Source organism: Panthera leo, chromosome F3 (assembly GCF_018350215.1).
Source record: "Panthera leo isolate Ple1 chromosome F3, P.leo_Ple1_pat1.1, whole genome shotgun sequence".
Lineage (NCBI taxonomy): Eukaryota > Metazoa > Chordata > Mammalia > Carnivora > Felidae > Panthera > Panthera leo.
Window position 1 is genome coordinate 67,462,767 of NC_056696.1, and position 25,786 is coordinate 67,488,552.

The 25,786-nt window shown below is 59.5% G+C and overlaps 1 protein-coding gene and 1 long non-coding RNA gene across 4 annotated transcripts; one reads left to right on the plus strand and one right to left on the minus strand.

The window, feature by feature from the left end:
- Positions 1–22,286, minus strand: SEMA4A (semaphorin 4A). Of its 2 annotated transcripts, none has more exons than XM_042924961.1 (15): positions 22,246–22,286; positions 14,366–14,530; positions 12,698–12,858; positions 11,734–11,796; positions 11,428–11,526; positions 11,101–11,206; positions 10,222–10,338; positions 9,779–9,903; positions 9,432–9,604; positions 8,241–8,391; positions 3,689–3,869; positions 2,208–2,326; positions 1,960–2,117; positions 1,644–1,744; positions 1–1,236 (listed from the first exon to the last, which is right to left on the minus strand). In XM_042924961.1, the coding sequence occupies exons 2-15, from the start codon at positions 14,499–14,501 to the stop codon at positions 644–646; spliced, it is 2,283 nt and encodes a 760-aa protein (XP_042780895.1). In that variant the 5' UTR covers positions 14,502–14,530; positions 22,246–22,286; the 3' UTR covers positions 1–643. The 2 variants fall into 2 exon arrangements, with proteins under 2 accessions (XP_042780895.1, XP_042780894.1); XM_042924960.1 differs by lacking the exon at positions 22,246–22,286 and adding an exon at positions 15,229–15,482.
- LOC122211656 lies at positions 3,879–9,128 on the plus strand. Of its 2 annotated transcripts, XR_006198770.1 has the most exons (3): positions 3,879–5,270; positions 7,905–8,022; positions 8,799–9,128. It is a non-coding gene; the product is annotated as an uncharacterized LOC122211656 (long non-coding RNA). The 2 variants fall into 2 exon arrangements; XR_006198769.1 differs by lacking the exon at positions 3,879–5,270 and having other exon boundaries at positions 7,696–8,022.
- Positions 22,287–25,786: the final 3,500 nt, after the last annotated feature.

The window sequence follows — 25,786 nt, forward strand, 5'->3', positions numbered from 1 at the left end:
TAAACTTTGTCTTTTTAATAAAAAATAAACTGTCTGTGACAAGCAGTTTTCTGAATCCCAAAATAAAGGAGGGGAGAGGACAAAGATCAAGGGGTCAGCCACAGCAAAGGAGTGAACAAGGCTCAGATGACCCCTGTTACTCCAGCCAGGCCAGCAGGGATCACAGTCTCCCCAACCGAAGCAAGAAGGAAGGTGGTCAGACTTCCGGAAAGACTTCCCGGGAGTCAGCGGTGCATGGTTGACAAGGGAGGGGGAGGGCGCGCCTCCCTGCAGATCCCCGGGAGGGGGGCGCTGGTGTCTGAGGTGAGGTGGCGGCTGCGACCAGAGTGGGGTCGCCAGGGGTACGGGCGTGCTGTCCTGTTTGTATGTTGGTGTTTATTACCACAGGGTCCTGGACCACCCCCCCCCCCCCCCCCGCCCCGGAGGGTTCTGGAACAGCCAAGCCGGAGAGCATGTGTGCATGGTGGAAGGAAGGCCCACAGGGGGTCAGGCCGCTGTGTCCAGCCCCGCCGAGGGCTCCTGGTGGCACACAGTGGCAGGAAAAGGTGGTCTTTCGTGGTACTCCCCCACCAAGTCCCAGGTCCCCACAGCCGGCATGGCCAGGCGCCCTGCCCACCCTACAGCCCCGGTCTGTGCCCAGAGTTTAAGCCACCTCGGAACCCAGACGGTTGTTGTCCGCGTCCACCTCGCCGGCCGAGGTCGTGTGGTCCTTGGGAGGTTGGAGGTGCTGCTTTCTGCTCAGGGGGGCCTTCTCCCCGGGAGGCAGGGTCTCACAGCCCCGCACCTTGCCCCGGGCTCGGAGCGCCCCCAACGGGGAGGCAAGGAGAAGGAGGAGGGCTCCAGAAAGCACGAGGGCCAGGAGCACAGTGACCGTGAGGAAGTGAGGCCAGTAGGACCGCTGGGCGGCCAGGGCGGCCCCGCCCCCAACCCTGGTCAACGGGGCCTCCACACGCTCCCGGGGGATGCCCGCCAGTTCGGGGTCCAGGGCCAGGGGCTGATCCTGGCTGTGCACCCAGTAGGAGACCACAGGGTAGGAAAAGTCGTTCTCCGTGGCCCAGCACTGGTACAGGCCCCCCGCCCCGTCCTGCAGCAGCAGCAGCAGGGAGCCGTTGTAGACCGCCGCAGAGGCCTCTGGGACCGCCGCTTTGCCGTGACTCCAGCGGTAAGACGCCAGGGCTGACAGGCGGGGGCAGGGGAGCTCCACGATGGAGTTGGGGACAGACAGGACTTCTTTAACTGGAGGTGAAGGAAGGGCGAGCGGTTCAGGGAGGGGAGAGGAGGGCAGGAAAGCTGTGCCAACATTTGGACCCTGACTCCCCTCTCCCGCTTCCATTTCGACTCCCCAACTCGACTCTGACCCCTCCCCTATCTCCAGTCTGGACCCCAAACTGACCTCAGTCCCTCTGACTCCAGCTCTGCACCAAAAACAGACTGCGGCCTCAATCCTGAACCCCAGTTTAGACCTCCTAACCTTCCTCCCTAAGCCAGGACCCAAATCCGTCCCAAATCTGGGCGTTCAGGTCTCCAGCCGGGCAGGTGCTGGGGGAAGAGACTGAGGCAGAAAGGCCCATCCCTGCCCAGAAGTCCCTGAGCCTCCCCCGCCCTCCCCCCCCCCCCCCCCCCCCCCCCGGTTTCGCACTCACTGATTTCGGGGCGGCTCTGAGGCTGGCGGCTTCTGCCCACGGGGCCAGTGGCACAGGCGAACCGTGGGTTCCCTTGCTCCACGTCCTGCCTCCAGGACTTCCTGAGAAGGTGGGAGAGCACACTCATCCCTTGAAACAGACCAAAGTGGGAAGAGGAGGAGGAAGAGGGGAGGTGAACCCAGGATGGCTTGCTGTGACCCCTCCCCAGGAGGGGCGCTGTTGGAGGGAGTAGCCCCCGGAGAGAGGAAGAACCCCGCACGATGGGGAAGAAGGTCTTGGCGGGCCAGCCTCACTGCCATCCGGGACCGGCACTCACGGGATGGGGGTGGGCAGGAGGCGGCAGGTCCGGGACTCCGGATCCCAGGCACAGTGGGGGTCCCGGGCAAGGACACAGTCCACACAGCTCTCATAGACGCTACAGTTGGCTCGTGGGACCCGCCAGATGCCCCTCGAGGAGCCCGCAAACACTGCACCCTGCAAAAGAGAGGGAGAGTGACGGGGTCACCCTGCCCAGGGAGGACCCGGCACCCAAGCCCCCCACCTCATCGGAGGGCCCCTTGCCACCTGTGCGGGGGCCAGCAGCAGGTTGCGGACAGGTTCAGGTTCAGGGAACAGCTGGATCTCCTCCACCAGATGGACACTGTTGTTCCCACTCCCCACAGCCTTGTGGAGGGACCCCGTGGCTGTGGGGAGAGAGCAGAGACTGTCACGGGTCCACAGACCCTTCTAACTCCAGATGGCCTCCCAGCTGTCAGACCGTTCCTGCTGAGTGCAAAGTGCGCAGACACGGATCTGTCAGGCTGTTGCCTTCGATGCCGCGGAGATCACGTAAGTCCCGTCGTAAGTGGCTCACACCCCCGCCCCTCTGCCCCTCCTGTGCTGGAACCCAGCCCACTTTCCCCACGGACTTGGGGCCGAGGACAGCTGAGTGCTTTCCGGAGAAAACCATGTCACCAGCCACCCTCAGCTCCACCGAGTGTCCCTGCTCCGAGGCACTTCAGTGAAGTCCACCCTGACCACCCTTTTAAAAACTGCCATTTCCTTAACTGGCATTCCTCATCTGCCCTCGTGCTGAATCACTTTCTAATCTCCTAACACGCCGAGTAGTGACTCATGTGCCGTGTTTATCGGCGGTCTCCGTGCATTCCACACGGACCGAGCTCTGGGGGCGTTCTGCTCTCTGCTGGGACCCGGGGTGGGCACAGCTGACAGTGGCTGGAAACATGTCCTAAAAGAAGGAAGGAACCTGCAGGTTTCTTCCACTGAAGCTCAAGGTCACCCCCGCCCGGCCCTCCATAGACGCGCCTGGCAATCTTCCACATTCCCCGCGGGCTCTCTCTCCTCCTTTCCACAACGACTTTTGAATCTACCCCCTTTCTCTCCAAACCCCCCACCTTCTCTACCCCTCACCCCCAGCCCAAGACCCTGCGTCCTCCAGCTGCACGGAGGGGCCTGCACATAACCTGCCAGCCAGCCACCCAATCCTGCCTGTTCTATTCACTCACCACCAACCCAGCACGGGTGTCCCAGGCTCCGGCTTCCTGCTCTCTCTGCAACTGTACCTGCCAGTGACCCCCTGGCCTGCCCCTTTCTTCACCACCTGCCCCTCTCCTGGATCCCACTGACCTTTCCTTCTTTAAAAAAAAGCATGCAAGCTGCCGCCCCCCCCCCCCCCCCGCAGTGTCCCCTCCCTGCTTCCCCTCACAGCAGACTTCCTAAGGAGGGAAGTCTGTCCTGGTTGCTCCCAGTTGCCCTCCACCTGCCCGCTCTTCACCTCTCTCCATGGCTCCTCCATGAGAGAAACAGCTCCTGCGAAGGCCCCCAAAGCCCTCTGTGTTTGTCACCCCCTCCAGCACTAAAGCTCAGAAGGCACGGGTAACCCCGCTGTATTTTTAGAGCCTAGCAGGGCACCAGGCACATAGCCAGTATTGAGAAAGCATTTGTTGAACGAAAGCATGAGCGAGTGAACTCCAGGGCTTCCCTCCTCAGCCTGAAACGCAGCCCCTACGTGGTCGCCGAGGGAGGTCCTGGAGCCCTTTACTCACTGGTGCCCAGGTACATGACCAGATGGCTGTGCCCATCGACGCCCTGGACTGTCTCCACCGCGAGTCTCGTGTACTCCACGCCAGACTTCACCAGCACGGGGGTCCCCACCACCTGCTCGTCCATCAGGAAATGGTCCTTCATGAAGGTCAAGGCTTTGTCAGAGGAGGGGCCCACGGAGCACTAGGGCGGGGAGGAGGAAGATCAGGTCGGCTCTCTCCTTCCCGTGAGCTCACCACTGCCTCTTCCCTCCCTCCCAGCTTCAAGCCTGCTGCGCCTCCCTCCCTCCACGCAGTCCTCATCTTAGGAGGTGGGTAGACTCCGGAGCTGCCTGGCCTTGAATTCCAGCCTCTGAACACCGCGCCGCGTATGTCGCAGGCTTGCGGCGCGCACGAGATGCACGAACACGCGAGAAGTAACTAGAGCACGCGTGACACGGAGAAGGTGCTCAGCAAGTGTCGGCGGTTGTTACTTTCCTCCCCCTCGTCGCCTTCATCCAGGGTGCCCGGCAGGAAGTAGGGTGACAGCTACCTGCTGCGGGGACCACGTCTCACTCATATCGGGAGCCCCAGGCACAGCCAGCGCCCAGCGGTGTTTGCGGAGTCAGTGACTGCATGACGGACGCGACAGAAAGGGGTGGTGCAGCAGGAAGCGCTTGTCACCACGGTGTGGCATGAACTTGCCACGTGAGTCTGGCAGAGCCCCTGCTCCATCCGGGGCCTCCTTTTTCTCACCCATAAAGCGAGGGGGACGGCGGACGCGGTGGGCCGGCTGTTCTCCGGAGGCCCTGCCAACACCGGCACGCTGCGTGTCCCGATCTCAGTCAGGATCCTTGTCCTCCACACCCAAAAGCACTATGTTAGGGCCAGCCCAACTCTGTCCCCTGCAAGCTGTGTCCTCAGGTAGGTCTCCCCACCCCGCCCCGCTATGAGCCCCCATTTCCTTGTCTGTGAGTGAGGTAATAACATCCATGTTTCGTTCTGATGCCAGAATGAGCACACACACCTATTCTCACTTCCTCCCCCGAAAACGTGGGGGGGGTGGGTTAAGGCAGAAAGCTACAGGGACTGGGAGAACAGGAGGGGAAGCGAAGGCAGCCACAGTTTGGAAGCTGGAAAGCAAATGAACAAACAGTAAAAGACTTAGCAGGAAAAAAAGAAAGGACTTTTCTTAAGCCAGCCCTGGGGTAGCCAAAGCTGTCTGATTTACAAGGCAGAATTCCTAAAGGTCATGAGTGAGTGGCCCCAGCCACCTCCAGAAGTGAGGCAAGGGAGGCACGGAGTCAGAAGAGTATTTGGAAGTCTGTCCAGGACGGAGGCTGGTCTCCTGCAGCTCCCGTGGCTGGGGGACTGGCCCTGGCAGGGCCTGGCCCAGGTCTGGAGGCTCACTCTCTGGAGAGGGTAAAGTAGAGGGTCTCTGGGCGGAGGGCACGGGCACACCATGGAAGCAGGGGTGAAGGCAGGGAGGCTCAGTGCATGCTGAGACTCCGCCCTCACCCCCTCTCCCCCAACGCCAGCAGCCAGGCCGTCCCCCTCCGAGCAGAAGGCTAGAAGAGGGCTCCGGAAAACTGACTGGAGGTCAAAGGTAAGACTTGATGATATTCATGTTGAGGGTCCCCAAGAAAACCGCCCAGCCAGGCCACCTCCAGGGGACAACAGTGGAGCCAAGTCCCATCCACCGGTGCAGTTTCCAAACAGCTGCATGGTCCCCACCCTCAAGTACAGCAAAGAGCCCAGGGCTACCGGACCAAAACAAACAAATGGAAAACAAACAAACAACACAGCTAAATGATTCAGAGAAAAGAGACCTTCACGCAAAGTAGTATTACCATTTTCAGAGAGCTAAGTGAAGAGAGTGTATCCACGAAACAAGAACATGATGCTACAAAAGAGGACTCTACTTCAAAGAGGGAGCCAGACACCACGTGTGTCCTGAAGGAAGACACACGACCACGGTGAAGGGATCAAATCAAACTCATGTTACTGAGTCTCTAGACCCAACCTCCAATGAATTTACAGGAATTCCTTAAACTCCACCACAGAGAGACAGGGTCACCAAGATCTAGACAGTGAAAAATTCTACATGACAAGTAAATGGCAAGAGAAAATAAGAAGATGGAAAGGGAATGTATAGATTAAAAGAGACTTAAAAGAACAATGCCTGGGGGCGCCTGGGTGGCTCAGTCAGTTGAGCATCTGACTCTTGATTTCGGCTCAGGTCATGATCTCACAGTTTGTGAGATGGAGCCCTACGTCAGGCTCTGTGCTGACAGTGCAGAGCCTGCTTGGGATTCTCTCTCTCCCTCTCTCTCTGCCCCTCCCCTTCGTGTGTGCTCTCTCTCTCTCTCTGAAAAGAAACATTTCAAAAAAAAAAAAAAAAAGAAGACAAAATTGAGACACTCTCCCAGAACGTAGGGCCAAACCGAAGTCTTGGAAAGCTGGACAGGATTTAAAAATGGAGAGGACCAGTCCAGGAGGGCCAGAAAGAAGCAAGAAAACATTCTAACATGAACGTGTCCACTCCATGAGGGAAGGGACTTCTGTCTGCTCTCTTCACTGGTGTATCCATCCCCTAGTGCTTACAACAGTGGCAGGCGGCCTCAAAAACTGTCTGTTCATTAAAAAGAAAATAGGGGGAAATAGTTCAAGAAAACTTCAAACTGCAGGAACAACTTCCCAGGCTGAAGGGGCAGCCTGAATGTCCAGCGCAATAAATGAACAGAGTCCCGTCAAAGCACAATACTGTGAAATTTCAGAACTGGGGGCAAAGAAAAGACACTACAAGATTCCAGTGAGAAAAAAAACAGGACATTCAGAGACTTAAGAATCAGAATGGCTCTGGGTAGCTCAGTAACCCCCTGGGGAATAACAGGGCAAGCCTTCCAAGTTTTGCAGGAAGCTTAGTTCTAGTCTAGAATTACCTGCACACATCAAACTACCAAATGTGAAAGTCGAATAAAGACATTTTCAGACACTCACAGTCTCAAAAAGTTTACCTCCCCTGTATCCCTTTCCAGGAATCTATGGAGGCCACGTTCATGAAATAAGATAGTAAAACAAGAAAGAAAAGAAAAAAAAAAAAGAGGAAGTCACAGGTTGCAAGAAACATGAGAATGTCACGGACAGATACAAAGGGAAAGCCCAGAATGATGAGCAGGGAAATTCCAGGAGGGCAGCGGTGCCCTGGCCCCGGACGGCCAGCCGCTGGTCCAGGCCACAGTGGATAGGAGCCGTTTCCAGGAACGTGAAACTGTTTGAATGCCTAACGGCTGTGTCTTCAGAAGAAATGCAGATAATTGAGGAAGAGTCTGAGGTTGAATTAATGATAAGAGCTTAGAAAACAAAGCAAGCAAAAAAAAAAAAAAAAAAGTGAGAGAGAGATAATTACTAACCCCAGGGAAAAATTTTAATTATGTAAAAAGGAAAGGTAATCATGGCCTTCTACGTGGCTCAGTGGTGCAGAAGAGTCCGATATAAATATTGATCTAACCAAAATTGTGACAAAACTACCCTGGGAGATGAGGGGTGGGTGCAGTGGTGTGCTGGCAAAGCAGTTCCGGTGTGGGCGTCGGGGATCCCTGTCTCCTGACTCATCGGGTTTGCCAACTGCCGTGACCTATACTCCCCCCGCGGCTGACCTCAAGCTACCAGCGTAATGTCAGTGCCCATGAATTTGGAAAGAGACGCACAAAAACAGTTCTTGCTAGCTGCTGCAGGCCACACACAACTGGGGGGCGGGGGGGGGGTGGCAGGGGGGAGGGGGAGGAACACAGTTAAATCCTCACCATCCAGAACGGGGAATTCAATAGATCCTGCCTGAAACTGAAGCATCAAGAGGCGGCAATAAAAGTATGTTAGAGACGGGGCGGGGCGCCTGGCGGGCTCAGTCGGTTAAGCATCTGACTCTTGATTTCGGCTCCGGTCACGATCTCACGGTTCGTGGGATGGACCCCCGCATCGGGCTCTGCGCTGACGGCACCCAGCCCGCTTGGGATTCTCTCTCTCCCTCTCTCTCTGCCCCTCCCCTGCTCGCACTCTCTCTCTCAAAATAAGTAAGTGAACATTTGAAAATAAAAGTACGTTAGAGATCTGGAGATAAATACACAAAGTATCGGCTAAGAGAGTTGAAGGTGGTTGTCCCTCTAGAGAGGGAAAAGCGTAGGGCAGGGAATAAGGCAGATTTTTACAACCGACCGTGTAGCTCTCTATGATTCTTTAGATGGTGACCGTATAGCACTCGGATCAAAAAACAAGAGTTGAATAACAAACGCAGATGAAGATGCCAGGCAGTCCTTGGCACAGCCCGTGCCCCCTTGTCTGCTCAGTGACGTGCTCAGGTAAGTGGTGTGCACTTGGCGGAGGGGGTGCTTCTCTGTGCGTAGGATGGGGTTGGAACAGCTGGGCCAAGTGTGTATCTGAGCAGACAGGGCCGGTTAGGGCAGGAAGCACCAACGATTGGACACTCGCTGCGCCACGACAGGTCCTCTGACATGGGGGAAGCGTGTGTGTGTGTATCTGTGGAGGGCGGTCGCTCGGTGTTGGGGGTGGTACTCACGCTGCCTGGCCGGGGACTGATCTCGGGAACCCCGTAAGTAGTCCAGCGTGAAGTCTCTTTGTTCAGCTCCTTGTACTTGCCCTCAAAGACACGTCTGAAGTCCTTGAGAGAGAAGGCACAGACGGCAGAGCTCCTGGTCCCACCGATCTGCCTGGGGACAGCCAGAGGGGACACTGTCATCTCCTCTGCTATACCAGGAAGCTCCCCCTGTAGCCCTGGCCCACCCTGGTCAGAAGGCCCAGGAGGGAAGGGGTGTGGAGGGTGGGGCTGGCCTACCGATGCCTAGTCTCCCCGAGCTGTGGTGATAAGGCTGGGGAGTCCCTCGTGGACCGTCTTGGGACCTGAAGTGTGATTATCCTTAAGGAGAAGTGATTGGGGCTCAGGCCGTGGGGGTGGCTGCTGCCTGTCTTGCCCAGGCTGGGCTGTACCCATGGGAGGGGCAGTGTAAACAGCTCCCAACAGGCTCCAGATGAAGCCCTGCTCCTTTTGGTCCTACTGATTCCTGATCCTCAGGGAACCAACCAGAGCCTGACTATGAGAATATTTGTATTCCTTCAGCCCTGGCCTGTGGACAACAGGTTTCTCTTGTTCTCTTTAACCTGATTGTGGCACACATCCTGTTCTCGGTTCTGGACGTCATTGATACCAGCCTCTGCTTACAGCAGGTATTTTTGGTACCGGACACATGGTCAGGAAGTACCTAAACACCGTGTGACCAGATCACAGCAAATCAACTGACTTTTCTCAGCCTCCAAGCAATGACTATTTTAACTTTAGTGATACTGATGGTGTTTCCCTTTTTGCTTTGGCCATTAGGAAGCTCAGAGCTAAATTGTGATCAGCACCTGGCACTGCATAAATGACAAACATCTGTAATGCGTCGCCCCAGTCCCTGCCTTGTCTTATTTTTCTTTTACTCCTGTTTCCTTACAGTTTTTATCGTATCTTGTCTCAATGTTTGCCTTTGGTAAGCTGTCTCCTATTTTTTTTTTTTTTTTTGGAACCAGGCAGGCTATAAACTAGTAAGAACCTGAGTTTTCTTTTTCCATCTACATGAAGGGGGTGGGTCTGATCCGTGGGACGTGGTGGCGATCACACGCCTTCCTAGGTGAGGTGCGCGGAGTGACAGCTCCAACCCGCCGGCCCCACGACCCGCGCGCGCAGCCCCCGCGTTCCCGCCGCTCTGCTCACCACTGGGAGCTGAAGGTGGCGTAGACGCGGGCGTCTGCGGAGGCAGTGGCGGGCAGCAGCACCGCGTGGCGGACGACGTTGAAAGGCAGCTGCCCCGGCTGCGCGCAGAGCAGCTGCGCCTTCAGGAAGGTGGTCCACTTCTTCTGCAGCAGCTTGTCTCCGCCCACGTCGTTCTAGGGCCGCGTGGGCGGAGTCAGTGGCGCCCCGCCCCGCTCCGCGCGAGCCCTGCGCCCCGCCTCCCGCGCGCCCGCCCCGCTCCCATTGGGTCCTGGGCGCTCGGCCCCGCCTCTGCCATCTCCCCACTGGCTGCCCCGCGGCCAGCGCCGCCTCCCGCCCGGGCCGCACACCTTGCAGACTCTGGCCACGCGGGACGTGTGGAGCTTCTCGAAGAACTCGAACTCACTGGCCGTCTCCTCGAAGAAGAAGTAGACGAAGTGGGTCGAGGGGATGGCTGCCACGAAGGAGGCGTCCGCTGCGGGGCGGGGCAGATAGGCTTAAGGCTGGGACTACCCCCGCCCCCACCCCCCCAAGCGCTGGTCCGCAGACTGGATGCCTAAAGGCCGGCCGAGGGTGGCCCTGGGGGGGTGGGGGGGGGACACCTGGTCCCTTTTGTGTTTACTGACGCTTCGCAGGGCTGAGAACTGCACCCCCAGCAACAGTACTGCCTCGCACGGAGGAGGCCCCCTTCAAGAAGGGCACAAGGGGGAACAGCGGGTCTCAGGTTCTCAGGCCTGGCCTCCGCGCTTGCTCTGGGACGGGCCAGACCTGTGCTGGGGACTGGGGTTCTTACGCTGCAGCCAGCGGAGGAAATTGTCGGTCTTGAGGACAGGCTGGGGTCCCAGCGTGCGGATCAGGATGGGCTCGCTGCCCAGGAAGTTGTTCATGGTGCCAGAATACAGCATCCCATCTAGGGCGGGGAGAGGGCGGGAGGCCTCCTGGTTGGAGGGGGTCCCTGCTCTCTTCAGACCTGCCTCTGCCTGGGGCCAGTATTCACATCGGTCTCTGGCCCCCTTCTGTGTTCTACACCTTCCTGTGGTGCCCAGAGCCCAGCTCACAGACCCCGCTGAGCCCCCTTCTTAGGGAATATTGCCTCAGGGGATAGTCATGCCTTGTGTCCCTCTGTGCACTGGCCTTGTCCAGCCTTCCTCTGGCTGCTTCCTCACAGGCCCAGCAGAACCACTTGGCAGGTAGGATCACTCCTGGTTCCCCAAAGGTGGCCGTGTTTTCCGCCTCCACCCCTTGGCCCTGCCCTTCTCTTCCTGGAACATCTTCGTTGCCCATCTACGTATCTTTCAAGGTCCAACTCAAAAGCCAAAGGCCACCTCTTCCAGGAAACCAGGGCGGGGAATCTTATGGTCTGTGTCTGGGAGGGCACAGGCCGTGATTTCTCGTAAACTCCACAGAAAAAATGGCTGAGCCTCAGGACTCTCTTCTGCCCAAGACCCTTCCCGGACCCTCTTGCCTGCGTGAACCTCTCTATACCTACCTCCCTCCACCTCCTTTGGGGCAGCTTCAGCGGGATTGGTTGGGGTGCCCGAGTCTCTCTCTGACCTGGTGCCCTGAGGCTCCTGGCTTCCCCTCCCTCCATCCCCTGCCTTTCAGAAAACTGTCAGATTCCAGATTTCCCAGAGTGACCTGGGAAGGCAGATACTGGAAACCTGATACTCACCTGCCAAGACAGCTGTGTGCTTATGGGCGGGGTCGAAGGGGCTTTGGCCTTTCCCCTCCACAACTTTGTCCTGGGAGATGGGCATCAGGTAGGAATCTTGGAGTTCCTAAAGGTGGGGGAGAGGCTGGGGGCCAGAACGCCAGGGTCTCATGTCTGGGAAATGCAGGGCTTGAGGGAAGGAGAGGAACATGGAGGGAAGGTGGGGCCAGGAAGCTCACGAGGGTCCTGCATCTGGAAGAGCAGAATTTTCCAGAGCTCCAGAGGATGGGCCGGGAGTAGGTGTGGAAGGGATGCTTGGGTCCGAGAGCTGGGTGCCCAATAACTCACGATGAAGGTACAAGCGGGGCTGAAGGCGAAGGTGCCACATGTATATAGGTGGGTGGCGTTGAGAGAGACCAGGACACGGATAAAGTTGAAGCACTGTGTCTGGGGAGACAGAGAATTCAGGCTGCCCCTCCCTTGCTGGGGGGGAGAGGGCGGGGCACCCCCGACGCAGTCTCAGTACGTTTTCACAGAGGGTGATGCAGGCGTCATGGTGGAAACAAGCATCCTCCGCTGCCTGTCCAACCTGAGGTCTTCCGGTGGCGGTCTGGGGGCTCTGCCCAGAGCCCCTGCACCCCCACTTCGGCTTACCTCATTACTCTTCTTCTTAAAGGCACATTCTCTCTTTTTTTGGTCACTGGCCGGCCAGGGTACCTGCGGTGGGGAGTGGGGAGGGAGACGAACGAAAGTGAGGTCTTCGCCTCTAGCTTTGACCTGCTGCCGTCTCCTTGGGCCAGGCGTGAAGTCACCGGAAGGCATGGTGGCCAGTGACATGCTAATGAGCTGTAATAACATCAGCTTGTGACTGTGGCCACTGCTCTGATGATGCTGGCGTTCCTTGGGACGCAGCTCTATGGTAGAACACGGCCTGCAGAATCAGACCTGAGTTTGAATCCAGAATCGGCCGCTTGGTGGTTAAGTGATCTCAGTCAATTGCACAAGCTCCTGGAGGGCACCCACCAGGAACATATGCAAAGTACCCTTAGGGCAATGCCTGGTGTACAGAGCAGCTGTTGTCAAACCACACGTTTCCTGGAGAAATTGTTTAAAATGTCGGTTCCTGTCTGCCACCTCAGAGAAGCTGCATCTTCACCCGGCAACCCATACGCGCAGGTGGCCCACAGGCCACACACCGAGGGGCACAACCGGGAGATGCTCAGAAATTGCTCCCTCTCTCCCTCCTTCCTTCCTTCCCCCTCTCTTCCTCACACCATTCCCGTTAGGAGGCTGACTGCAATTTAATACACAGGCTTCATTGATTTCTCCCAGTGGGTGGATGTCATGTTGCTGATATCATCGGAGTCAATGTTTCTGTCGTATGTCAATGATTTCCATTTCAGCCATTGTAGCAGTTAGTATCGTTCAAGCAGAATGCAGGGTACCAGCAAGTAGTGAGACCACTATGGTATCTCTTCTCTGTTCTGCAGACCGGGTACATCCGACCCGGTAGGATGGGTAGTCGGTCACGCGTAGGCAGACCAGGCACAGGGGTGGGGAGGCACTGTCGGCCCCCTCCCCACCCCCAGCCCATGCCCTTCACCCCTGGCCTGCTCACCATGTTCTTCAGCTTTGGCATCCCCGGATCCTGGATGTTCAAGGCCAGGATGGCCTCCCGAGCCCCCACGTAGAGAGTGCCCCCATCACCACTCAAAAGCAGAGTGTCGAAATCCTGGAGGCCCTTCTGGTGGAAGAGGCTGAGAACCCTGCGTCCGTCCCCTGTTGGGAGTTGAGGAGAAGGGGTGAGTGATGAGGGCTGGCTGGGCACAGAGCTGTCTTCCGAGATTGAGGTGGGGAGGGGAAGTGTTGGCAGAGTGTGCCCCCCAGGCCCTGGCAGCCAGACCTACACTCCACCAGCAGCCGCCCCCCCTTCACCCACCCTGCTGGGAGGGCAGGAGTTTTGTGTTGATCCCACAGTGGAGAGAAGAGGCAGCCAGAGACAGGGTAACGACAGCCCGGGGCTGGGGAAGGGTGGCCTGAACCCAAGAGACACACAAAGGGCCAGCAAATAAAGTGAGCCACAATGGACACGCTTCCAGGCCTGGCGGGGGTGGGGGCTGTGGGGGCAGGGGGAGGAGCAGGGGGAGCAGAAGGCAGACAGACAGATAGGACTGTGTGTCAGGGTGGCTGTGGGCTGTAGGGTCACACTCACCAACCCCCCTTCCCTTCTCTAGCAGGACATTTCTACCACTAGAATCACTACCATGAGCTGAACAGAGAGGAAACGTTCATCCCCAAAGGCCCCTGTGGGCGTGCCTGGCTGGCACCTGTGTGGGGGCAGCGAGCCGGCCACGGGAGGCAAGCGAGGCCCTCATGGTCACCTCGGGGTGGTGGTGGTGCTGGGGGGATGCTCCTGTCCCGCTGGTACATTGGCAAGGGGACAGCCTCCCCCCCACCCCGCAGGGCTGTGTTTGCACGTCAGCCCTAGAGGCCTGTCCTGTCTAGCTGACTGTTCCCTTTGGAAGCTGTGAGAATCTCAGGGCCAAAAGGAGAAGTCGGCAAGGTGCTGGAAGGGGCGGCCTCCCCCAGACCTGCGTGAACCCCTCGGTTACTGGACGCCCCATCCTGCGGCATGACCTCCGGGCCTCGCATCCGCTTCCCGCGCAGAACCCGGAGGGCCGGCTGAGTACCAGCGTCGCTTATGTTGGGGATGCCAGCACCGGACACAGAGGAGTCCTCGCCAACAGCGGCCAGCGTGCGTGTCCTTTACCAGGTTGCCCCAGACAGATACCAGAGACACAGCCGTGCCCAGGAGACCCTGCGCCTACAACTCCTGGCATATCCCTTCCTGAGCCTTCTGCCTGCAGCTGAGAGGGCGGGCGGCAGAGCGTCAGGGCCTGCACCCCAGCGGGCCACCCCGAGTTCTCTTGTTCCTGGCGTCTGGACGTGGCGCGGTCCAGCACCATCTGTGTGGTTGTTGCGGGCCTGGTGTGTGCGGGGCCACCGGGTCCACGGGTGATCTTCTGGCGTGGCTGTGGCCTTGCGGGCACGTGGGGGTGTGAAAGCAGTTAGGGGTTGGAAGTGCCCGGCTTGAGGACAGTGACATGTAAGGAGGGAAAGAAAAACCACCAGCCCTGGAGAACCACCCCGGCCCCTTCCTCTCTTCCCTTGGTCTTCCCCCTTAGTCTTCCGGCCGTGGCACATAGTTTCCTCATCCACCCCTTCCTCTGCCCCTCCCCTCCAGCTCAGCTTGCCGCCCTGCGCTACCTGGCCGTCGGACACTTACCTGCGTGGTATATGACCCTGGGTAGGGGCCCCTGCCCAGCGGCCCCCGCGGTCAGCAGCCGTGGCAGCAGAAACAGCCAGAAGAGGAAAAGGCCCGGGAGGCTCCAGGGGTCCGGGCCCGGGGCTAGGAGGGCCATGCTCAGCCAGAGGCTGTCACCAGATGGCTCTGCGGAAACAGACACCCAGACACCCTCTGGGTGAGCAGGCCTCACCACATCCCCCCCGGGGAGCCAATAGGAGAGCCCCAGGCAGCAGAAGTGCGTATGGGGGTGGGGGGTGCCGGGGAGGGGACAGTTTCCTTTCCAGAGTGCCTTCTGAGTCTCACTTCCATCATCCACGGGCACCAGCCTGCTGCCTCGAGCTCCCCTGTGGGTCGGAGTCCGGCTTCCTGCCTGCCCTTCTGATCTTTGGCCCCCAGCAGCCCTGCTCTGCCCTCTCTCACCTGAGTCTCCGGAAGTCCTTCTTGCTGTCTACCCTTTGCCTTCCCTCCCCGCCGCCCGGAGCCCAGACCTTTCCCTTCCCCGGGCCCAAGCAGGGGACTTTCTGGGGAGCAGCTTCCTACGCTCAAAGTGTAGGTTAATCAGACCCATCTCTGCTGGGACTTTCAGATCTGTGGCCGACCTCTCCCCTGGCCTCAGAGGACCCAGGCAGGCCTGATTCTGCCTATGCTGACCTCTCCCCTTCCCCTGCTGGGTGCAGGTCTTGACACTCTGGCCTACCTGGCCCTCCCTTGTAGGGAGGTAATGAGGGGCCGCGGCCAGGCAGCTCTGCGGCTGCCCCTCCCCCTGCTCTCTGACTCCCTGGGTCGCTGCATCAAGGTCCCCAGGATCATCACCCCCCAGCCGCCCACCTCATCGCACATACCCTCGAGCCAGCCACAGTGCAGAACCCCAGGTGTCCAGAGTCTTGGGTAGGGGTGCATCCAAGGGAAAGAAGAAGGGGCTTCCTAGGCCCCAGAGGCAGGGGACAGGGGATGGAAGGTCAGCCCGGCTGGGCCGGGAGTGCGGCCCGCCAGGTACCCATAGCGCCAGAGCCGGCACTGAGAGCTCTGGAAAACCAGAATTTCCACCTCTGGAGTCGAGTTGTGACAGATCCCTGGCTCAGGCGGAAGTGTGGGGGGGGGGGGAACGCTGGGAGGGCAAGAAAGGAGGCACGCCTCTGCCCCCCCCCCCCTCCGTCTATCCAAAAAGTTTCTGGGCCATGCCAGCCACCCCACTGCCCTCTGTCGTGCCACCTCTAGTCCAACCAGCCCGGGAGTGGCTTCTTCTCTTGCTCAAGATTTCTCAGATAGGACGTGACCCTGTCCTCTCTGTTCCTCTTTTCGCTCACCCACAAGGCGGGGTCTCTCCACGGCTGTGTGCTCAGAAGTGCCTGCGGTGGTCTCCCCTTGGGACCCCCGCTTCAGGGGGGCCGCGGTCTTGAAAGACTAAGAGGGCTGCGTTGGGCTCTCCCCCGTGGCTTGTTCCCTCCCACGGCCTGGCGTCCATCCTTCCCCGGGGCAGCATCAGGCCAGGGGGAGCCCAGAAAACTTCCCATCTGAGCTCACGCCCAACCCCCCAGCGTCTGCTCACCTCTCCCTGGAGGCCCCGGGGCGGGGGGAACCTCCTAATGCAGGGTTAACGAGGCATCTCCAGCCGGGGCGCACAACCTATAAAGTGGGTAGCTTCCGGCCCACTCGGCCCCAGGCCGGCTGGCTGCTGGTTTAAGAGCACGGCCATCCCAGGGCTAACCTGACTCGAGCTGGTGACCCAGCCCCTTCTCACACTGCCGTTGCTCAGGCAGGATGGCCTTCCTGCCGTGTCACTGCCATCCTTCTGGTCGCGGTGCAGCCCGTCATTCCCTAGAATTCCCGGTCAGGGCCCACTCATCTTCCCTCCGTTTCTCTGGGGCTGGTCCCGGCCGGAGCCCTCCTGACAACCGTTTCGTGGCGACCAGCCTAAGACTCTCCCAGACTTTCATGGAGGCTGGTGGCCAAGTCCTGGGGAGAAGCCAGGGGCCACGCCACGCAGAGAAAGTCTTCCAGACTCAGGATCCAGGGAAGGGAAGATCCCTCCCGGACTCCGCCTTCTGCGCCTCCCCAACCCCTAGTCCAGATCTGGGACCTGCTCTGCCCCTTGGCCTCTCTGCTTGAACAGATTGGCTTATCTGGGTCACAGGGAGGGGTTCTGACTGCGGGGGAGACGGGGGAGGCAGCCCAGCTCCAAACTCCCAGCCCGACGCCCTGCGTCTGCCCTCTAGAAGTGCTCAGTTCACCGCCTGGCCCTAGTGCCTCCTGCCCCAGAGACCCGGGGATTCTCCTTCCCCAGCCCCTCCCGCCAATACGAGTAGTTCGCGTTATTAGGCCTTGGTCTCCCCAACAGTTTTAGCAGATGGGCACCACCATAGTCCCATTTCGCAGATGAGGAAAGTGATGTTACGCAGTGAGAAGCCAAGTTAGACTCAGATGGGCCTCGTTCGGAAGCCAACCCCTTGGCCACCCAGTGTGGTCCCTTCTCAGCTCTGAGCCACTTGGATGGGGAAGACACCTCCGAGGGAGGGGGTGGCCAGCTCTGGCTCTTCTGGGCTGAGAAACTGTACCTCAGGGACTCCCGACTCCGGAGGGGACAGAGACCTCTCTGGCCATCAGGTACGGGCACCAGCCCCACACGCAGCAGGGCCATCCGCTTCCGCGGGAGAGCCTGCCGGGGGAGGACACCCTGCCCACCACCGTCCCTCTTGCGTGGGGGGCTCTGGAGTCGGAGGCAAAGTCACACGGCCATCACCCCCGTGCGGCTGGGGAGCCCACGGCCAGGGTGGCTTCGGGGGCACATGGCCCGGGCAGTCACGGGGGCCCCCCATTCGGAAGGGCCCACACGTGACCTAGTGCTCTCCTGCTGCCGTCCTGAAGGTGCCTGATCACTGCCGAACGCGGGACCCCACGTCTTCACTCTGCGTCAGGCCGGCAAGTGACGGAGCAGGTCCTGCCCCGGCGACAAGCAAGCTCGTGACTGCCAGGGCTCCTCAGCTGACCTTCCTCATTGTCCACACAAGAAGCCAAGGCCAGCAGGGAAGTGTCTTGGCGGGGGCTGGGGTCTGCAGGGTTCAGGTGGGGCGGTGGCGAGAAGGGGCCAGGTGTTCAGGGCCCAGCCTTAGGGGCTGTGACATTTCATGGCACCGATGTGGGGGCTCCCCAGCTTCTCTCTCCCCAGCCTGGGGACCCTCCCCCCCCCCCCCCCCCGCAAAACAACAATGTCTAGTTCCACCCTGTCACCCGCTGAGGGTCCACCTCTTCTGGGGACTCCTCCCCTCTGGCCCCTAGACCACATCGAACAGTAGCCCCTTCCTGCCAGGCTTTCTGGCCTTTGGTAGAGATGTAGCTGTGGAGGTTCGAGTGGGGAGGGGAGATGGAGACATCGTCCTCGTTTTCCACCCTACCATGTGCTCACCCCCCTGCGACCCTAACCCATGCTCACCCCCCTGCACCCCTACCCTGTACTCACCCCTCTGACCCTACCCCATGCTCACTCCCTTGCACCCCTACCCTGTCCTCACCCCCTGAACCCTACCCTATGCTTATCCCCCCTGCACACTACCCTATGCTCATCCCCTCTGCACCCCTACCCCATTCTCATCCCCCCTCGACCCCTACCCTATGCTCACGCCCCCTGAACCCTACCCTATGCTTAACCTCCTGCATCCTACCCTATGCTCATCCCCCCTGCACCCCTACCCCATGCTCACTCCCCTGCACTCCTAACCCGTACTCACCCCCCTGCACCCTATCCTATGCTTATCCCCTCTGCACCCTACCCTATGCTCATCCCCCTGCCGCCTACCCTGTGCTCATCCCCCCTGCACCCCTAACCTATGCTCATTCCCCCTCTACCCCTACCCCATGCTCACCCTTCTGCACCCCTACCCTGTACTAACCCCCCTGCACCCTGCCCTATGCTCACGCCCCTGCATCCTACCCTATGCTCACCCCTTGCACCCCTACCCCATGCTCATCCCCCCTCCACCCCTACCCCATGCTCACCCCCCTGCACCATACCCTGTACTCACCCCCTGTACCCTACCCTATGCTTATTCCCCCTGCACCCTACTCTATGCTCATCCCCCTGCCCCCTATCCTATGCTCATCCCCCCTGCATCCTACCCCATGCTCATCCCCCCTCCACCCCTACCCCGTGCTCACCCCCCTGCACCCCTACCCTGTATTCACCCCCTGTACCCTACCCTATGCTCATCCCCCCTGCACCCCTACCCCATTCTCATCCCCCCTCCACCCCTACCCCATGCTCATCCCCCGGACCCCTACCCTATGCTCAGCCCCCTGCACCTCAACACTGTACTCACTCCCCTGTATCCTACCCTATGCTCATCCCCCTGCCCCCTACCCTATGCTCATCCCCCCTGCACCCTTACCCCATGCTCATCCCCCCTGCACCCCTACCCCATGCTCACCCCCCTCCGCCCCTACCCTGTAATCACCCCCCTGCACCCTACCCTATGCTCACCCCCCGGTACCCCTACCCTGTACTCACTCCTCCTGAACCCTACCCTATGCTCACCTCTCTCCACCCCTACCCCATGCTCACTTCCCTACACCCTACTCTGTGCTCTCCCCACCTGCACCCCTACCCTGCACTCACCCACCTCCACCCCTACCCTATGTTCAGTCCCCTGCATCCCTACCCTATGCTCATCCCCCCTCCACCCCTACTCCATGCTCACTCCCCTGCCCCCTACCCTATGCTCACCCCCCACCCCCTACCCTATGCTCATCCCCCCAAACTCTACCCCATGCTCATCCCCCCTCCACCCCTACCCCATGCTCACTCCCCTGCACCCCTACCTTATGCTCATCCCCCCTGCATCCTACCCTATGCTCACCCCACCTGCACCCTACCCCATGCTCACCCCTCTCCACCCCTACCCCATGCTCACACCCCTCCACCCCTACCCTGTGCTCTCCCCACCCGCACCCCTACACCATGCTCACCTCCCTTCATCCCTACCCTGTGTTCACTCCACACACACACCCTACCCTGTGCTCACCCCTCTCTACCCCTACCCTGTGCTCGCCCACAGAACTCTGGGGAACTCTGTCCCTTTGGGGCTCCTGGCAACATGGATACCTCACTGGAAGGGGCTCCAGGAGCTGGGAGAAAAGCCACTCCGGGCTTCATCAATGACCAGGTCCAGCTCCCCTTACCCCCTCTCCCTCCCAGCCTCAGGGTAGCCCTAGAAGAACGCAGTCCTGGGGTACATCTGCTTCCTGGCTCCCCTTCCTCAGCCCTACCTGCCCTGCCCCGTCTTGCCCTGTTTTTATGATCCAATCAACTTATATTTAGGTGCCTACTGTGTGTGAGGCGCTTCCTTAGCCTCTACTCCCCGGGCATCCCCGCACCTCTTCCCACCCACACTGTCTCTCAGCATTCTCACCACCCGCCAAGCCCAATCCCCCCAACCCTTTCCCCAGGGCCTCCTAGGCCTCCTGGATCTGAGCTGGAAGGCTGAGCTGAGTGCCGCACACAATGGCCCGACCCCTCTGTCTGCCCCCTTCTCAAGGCAGAGCCAGCACCAGACAATGGCCCGCCCCCCCGCCCCCTTCAGCCCTCCGGCTCCCTTACCTGGAGCTTGGGGATGCACCGAGCTTCCCTCCCCCTGGAATGCCAGGCAGTTCCTGTCTCCCAGTGCCTTCGTCCGTGCCACACCCCCGCCCCCCATCCCCAACCCCATCCCGCCTCACTGGTCCTCAGTCACCATGGCGACCGCATCTCTAAGTGGGAGGGACTAGAATCTCCCCATATTCTTCCTCCTCCTACCCGTGTCCCCCTGCGCCCCACCTTCTGCTGCTCGTGGATCCACAGTGTGGGGGAGGTGGGACTCCAGATATGGGGGGAGCCCCTGGGGGTCCTTGCTCAGCTCCCTCTCCCCCTGTCAGGCAGGCACCACCTCGTAGATGTCCCCTAGCTGGGTTCAGGGGTCACGTGGGGCCAATTCTCTTTTATGGTCAATTTCTCAGGGTTTCCCTCTTCCCTGGGAACTGTGTATATGCACGGGGACAGGGGTCATAACTGGATGCCAGCTGGCCGGACCCCGTGCACACTGAGTTTGCCAAGGAGGAGGTGAATGCACATACAGAGATCTGTGCAAACAGGCCGAGGGACAGGGGCTCCGTCAAGCAGGCTGAGAGGCCCTCTTCCATCCTTACTATCCTGGCTTCCGGGTTCAGGTTCTGCCATTTCTTCCCAAGCCACTGTGCCAGAAGCCTTCTTTGGCCAACCCCGTGAGACCCGTTAGGAGAAGTCTTAGGCTCTAAGAGGAAGGATGAGGGCAGACTTCAGAAGGGACTTTCCAAAGGTCGAGGCCAGATAGGGATAAAACAGAGCCAGGCTGAGCTATTATTGTTCCCCAGCTATGAAGGAGCAAGCAGGGGCTCTGGGGGCAGTGTTGAAGCTGGGCCTGTGTCCTCTCCCAGCCCTGACCCTGAGCACCTACTCAGCAGAGCGCCCTCCTGTCCCCACTGGACCTCAGCTTTCTCACTGCTAACAGGAGGAGGTGGAAAAGCCCCTTCAGGGTTGGCCCCTCTCTCGGCCTGTGGGAAGACTGGGAAACAGACAGCCCGGGGCCAGGGCGCAGAAGGCCTGGGTCCCAGGCACGGCTGCCTGTAACTTGCTGTGTGACCCTGGGCAGCTTGCTTGTCCTCTCTGATTCCAGCCTACCTGGGAGCAGCTCAGCTCATTTCGAGACTTCATAGTATTTTTAAGAAGGAAGTAAGTGTGCTGGGACCAGCCCCAGGCTCAGGGGTTCAGAGGCCAAACCTGGTTCCCTTTCAGGCCTGGGTCGGGGTGGTGGGTGAGCGTTTCCGTCTGGAGTGGGGTGGCGAGGGCAAGGCCTGGGCCAAAAGCAGAAGTGGACTCTGAGCGGAGCTCTGTCACCACCCCCACCGCCACCATCTCTTCACTGCCGCCAGCACCCAGGCCTCGGGGCTTCGGAGGGCACCCGCAGGCTCCTCTCCCCCTGGACGGGGCTGTGGTAGCGGGGAAGAACCGATTGGAAATCCAGGTGGCCAGGCCCAGAGGGAACTGGGCTAGCGGTGGAACAGGAAGGAAGAAGGTAAGACTATAGAAGGACTTCCCGCCCGCCGGGGAGTGTCCTGGGTCCTTCCCCTCTCCTTCCCTCCTTCCAGGGGAATTGGGTGCAGTCTCTGAACGGAACTGTAAGGGCCACATCTCTGAAATACTCCAAGGGAGCAAGGTAGAGGGAGCCTGCAAGCTTTGCCCGCATCCAGGGTTACCCGGGTGAGCTTCGGGGAGCCTCTCCCAGCCTCGATGTATGGAATCAGGGCTTCCAGGAAGGAGCCCAGACGTCCCGTGAGGCAGCAGGGACCCAGTCTCGGGCAGCGGCTGTGGCTGCGGCTAGAAATGTGCCGGGGTCGAGCTGGACACCCAGTGCCCTGTATCTTCTTGTTCCAGGTGGGGGAGGAGGGAGAGGCTTTCTGCAGCCTAACCTCCACTTCCCCTGCACCTGCTCATACACTTCCCTTTCCTGTGGCTGGCCTGGCCTCAGTTTCCCCACCTGTCAGGGCCCCACGTCTTTAATTGCAGGAAGGGCAGCGAGTGGGTGATGGAGTTGATCAAAGGAGAGTCCCAGGAAGACAAAACAGGGAGTGGAGGGTGAGGAGCCACAGGCGCCCTGCCCCATGGTCCCTGCCCCTCCAGACCCCCGGAGCTGCCCTTCCCCCAGTCCGAGGCCGCGGACCACCCAGAAGGACCCCCTGGGTTGTCCACTGAAATTGGCACAGACACCCGGGGTATGAGGAAACTGGCATCCCCCCCTCCCCTCCCCCTCCCCCGGGGACCACGGTCCCCCTTCCCCACCACTTCTCAGCCTTACCCCCAGCCCAGCAGTGGAGACCCTAACCCAGGCGTCCAAGACTTCCAGCAGAGTCCGGCCAGGGCAGGGGGCGGAGCAGAGGCGGGCTTGGCAGGGGAAGGGGGTGGCCCCCCCCCCCCCCCCCCCCGCCAGCCCCCTCCAGTGCCCCAGTTCCCAGGCAGCTCTTAAAGGAACCAAGACGAATTAGCTAGGGACAGCTTCAGGGGGTGGGTGTAGAGGAAAGTGGGTGGCGGGGAGAGGATTAGACCTGTCAGGGGCAGGAGGGCCAGAGCGGGGGTGCTGACACCCCCTCCAGGGCCCGGAAGCCCTCCAACTCCTCAGTCTAGCCGTTCCCTCATCCCATGTGACCCCCACGGTGGCCACCCAGCTTCTGACTGCCACCCCCTCGGATCCTGGCCCCTATTCCCCTTGGGCCTCTGCCCACTTCCTCCCCCTCCCCCATATTCGTGCCACCTCAGTCTCCGGTGAGAGCTGCCAGCTGGCACGGACTGGTACTAAGCGCGGAGATCTGGCCCAAGGATTGTAAGGGCCTGAGGCCTGGCCCCAGAGGCGCAGGGGGGAGGTGGGGGGGGGGGAGGCCAGCACCTCAAGGTCACTGCAGGGGGCCGGGGACAGGAGGCACCCTCCCCTCCCAATCCCCCTCCAAGTCTGCCCCTCTGGCTGTGGGATAAGGGGCTCCGAGGGAGCTGAGGATGCAGGGTCCTAGCCTGTGGGTTGTTAGGGCGGGGACAGCGAAAAAGCAAATGACTTGGTGGGTTACTTGTGGCCACGGAGGGGCCGGGCAGCCAGAGAAGCGTTCAGCAGAGGGAGACAGAAATGGAGACGGAAAGACAGCAGCCGGTTTTCAGCCCCGGCCCCCCAGTGTCCACAGCATGAATTTCAGTCTCTGGAGTGTGGGAAGGCTCTGGCCCAGTCCTCCTGGGCCCCGGCTTTCCCCCAGCTTCAGGGTATGCTAAGTCTGCGACCTGCAGCGGGTTTCCTTCCATTTCTACCTGATAGAATATTCTGAAAGTCATCTCTACACCCAACGTGGGGCTCGAACTCACGACCCCGAGATCAAGGGTCGCAGGCTCCTCTGAGCCAGCCAGGCCCCCCGCCCCCATAAAACTCTTCCTGTCCTTCCCTGCCCCCCCAAAAGAACCCCTTCATCCAGAAAGCCCTCTGGCGTCCCCACAGCGTTCTGAGTTGCCACCGTGTTTTGTGGGAGTCAGGAGCCCCGCGCCCCACCACCAGCAAGCTGGGTGACTTTGTGGCCGACCCTGTCTCCTCGCTGGCTTTGGGGTGCTTCACCCAAAGCGAGGACTAGCCCCCACCCCACCCCCCGCCCGCCCAGCAGTGGCTCTGCAGGAAGCGCTCACAATGAGCAGTCCCATTCCTGCACTTACGGGTACTGGCCAAGTACCTGCTCCGGGGTCAGGCCCTGCGCTAGGTGCTGGGGGGTCAGCGTGAATAAAACATGAAAACGCCTGTCCGGGGTGGAGGACAGAACATGAGGAGATACAGAAATGAGATACGTCCGGTGGTGCTAAGTGTAGGGACAGGCGCGCAGTATTTGATGGGAAAAGTGGTCCAGGCTAGGGAAGCGCTCAAGGCGGGCAGGCGCTTGGGGGGTTCCGGGAACACCAAGGCGGTCAGTGCGGCCTGAGGGGCTGGTGAGGGACGCGCTGTCCCCTAGGTTGTCACGCAGGGCTTCACACGGCGTTCGTGCCTGCTGTCTGGCCTCCCACTGCTTTGGGAAGGCTCTGGAGAGTTTTGAGCAGAGGAGTGGCCGGAGCGGTAAAGGGTCACTCTGCCCCTGCGTGGAGAGCAACGCGTGGGGGGCGGGGGCAGGAGACCAGCCAGGAGGGACTGCCACCGTCCCGACAAGAGGCGGAGGCGGGGCGGGGGTTGTAGAATGAACTGGGTTCCAGATCCATGCTAAAGACGGAGGTGACGGAACGTGCCGGCGGACTGAGCGTGGGGCTCGAGAGGGCTTGAGGAGTCACGGGTGGACTCCAGCCTGAGCAGCTGGGGAGAAGGACGGTCAGCAGGCGCCCCGGGAAGACGACAGGCAGAGCAGGTCGGGGGCGTGTGGCAGTCAGGCTATCCGCTCCGGACATGCTAACTTGGACAAGCATCAGGTTTGGGGTTCAGGGCAAAGGAATGAGTTGAAGGCGTCAACCTGGGAGTCAGCCGTGTGTGGATGGTGTCGAAGGCCGTGAGCCTGGAGGAGATGTCTCCAGGCCCCAGTGTAGACAGAGAGGGGTCGGGTCCGGGCACTCAGTCTGTCAGAGGTGGGGGAGAAGAGGAAGACCCAGCACTGTGGGCTGAGAGGGACCAGAGTCATCGTCCGTGACCAGCAAGGTCAAGGAAGTTGAGGACGCAGCAGGGACCAGTGGGTCAGCCACGTGCAGGGCCCATGGACGTCAGCGACAGCAGTGTCTCTGGAATGAAGCCAGAAACGGGTCGGCAGCTGAGCGTGAGGAGGGGAATCTGAAGAGACAGGACGAGGTGTGATGTGGTCATCTGGAGAAAGGGGGTGACGGGGCTAGGGACAGGAGGGGCAGGGGCAACGCTAGGGATGTGTGGTCACGACTTTAAAGTCGGCCTAGTCAGAAGGGAACCACCCAAACTCCACCGTAAGAAATTACCCGGAATACTTAAAAGGTATTCTCTGCCGCATTATTTATAATCACAGAAGTGAGAACAAATTCAAATACCCAGAGACGATTGTGAAATGAGGTGTTACATATACACTTAGCCATTTTTAAGTAGTTCTATATGATAAACATCCTTTATAAAATATTTGCAAAAAAATATGGTTTAATACCTATAGATAAAGCCAAGAGGGCTTTCTCCCCTAATCTTAAGAATCAATATGAAAAAGATAATCTTCCCAATAAAAAAATGAGCAAAGGATAGAAACATTATTCGCACCAGAAGAAATGCAAATAACCATTATACACGAATGAAAAAACAATTTCAACTTCTTTTTTAAAAAGTATATTTTTTACTGTTTATTCATTTTTGAGAGAGAGAGACAGAATGCGAGCAGGACAGGAGCAGAGAGAGAGGGAGACGCAGAATCCGAAGCAGGCTCCAGGCTCCGAGCTGTCAGCACAGAGCCCGACGCGGGGCTCGGACCCACAAACCGTGAGATCGTGACCTGAGCTGAAGTCGGACGCCCAACCGACTGAGCCACCCAGGCGCCCCTGATTTCAATTTCTTTTCAAAGAAACGCAGTTGGGAAACAACGACGTGTGATCACTTTCCTATCAAGTCGGCAAGGATTAAAACCAGCAAAAGCTTGGTGTCAGGAGCCGCTCGCGGAAAAGTGAGCTCAGCAGCAGGTCAGGACAGGAAGGTCTAGTTTCTCTGGAAGGTGGTTGGCAACATCATCAACAGCTTTCGCGACGTACACAGCCCTGACGCAGCCAGTCCTGTTCCTGGAGTTCACTTCGTGGAAATGCCCAGAGATGCCTGGGCAGATGTCTGTCCCAGGAGACTTTATTTGCAATGAGCCGCGGAACATGGCAGACGTATGGACGTAGTTGAAAATCGA

Bases quoted from the DNA above. Each gene is read 5' to 3' on its own strand.
- SEMA4A (XM_042924960.1), bottom strand. From the start codon at position 15,286: ATGCACCCCTACCCAAGACTCTGGACACCTGGGGTTCTGCACTGTGGC. The intron at 14,531-15,228 runs GTATGTGCGATG...CTGTTTCCGCAG, and splicing joins GCACTGTGGCTGGCTCGAGG to AGCCATCTGGTGACAGCCTC. The intron at 11,797-12,697 runs GTGAGCAGGCCA...TCCCCACCGCAG, and splicing joins TGCCAAAGCTGAAGAACATG to GTACCCTGGCCGGCCAGTGA.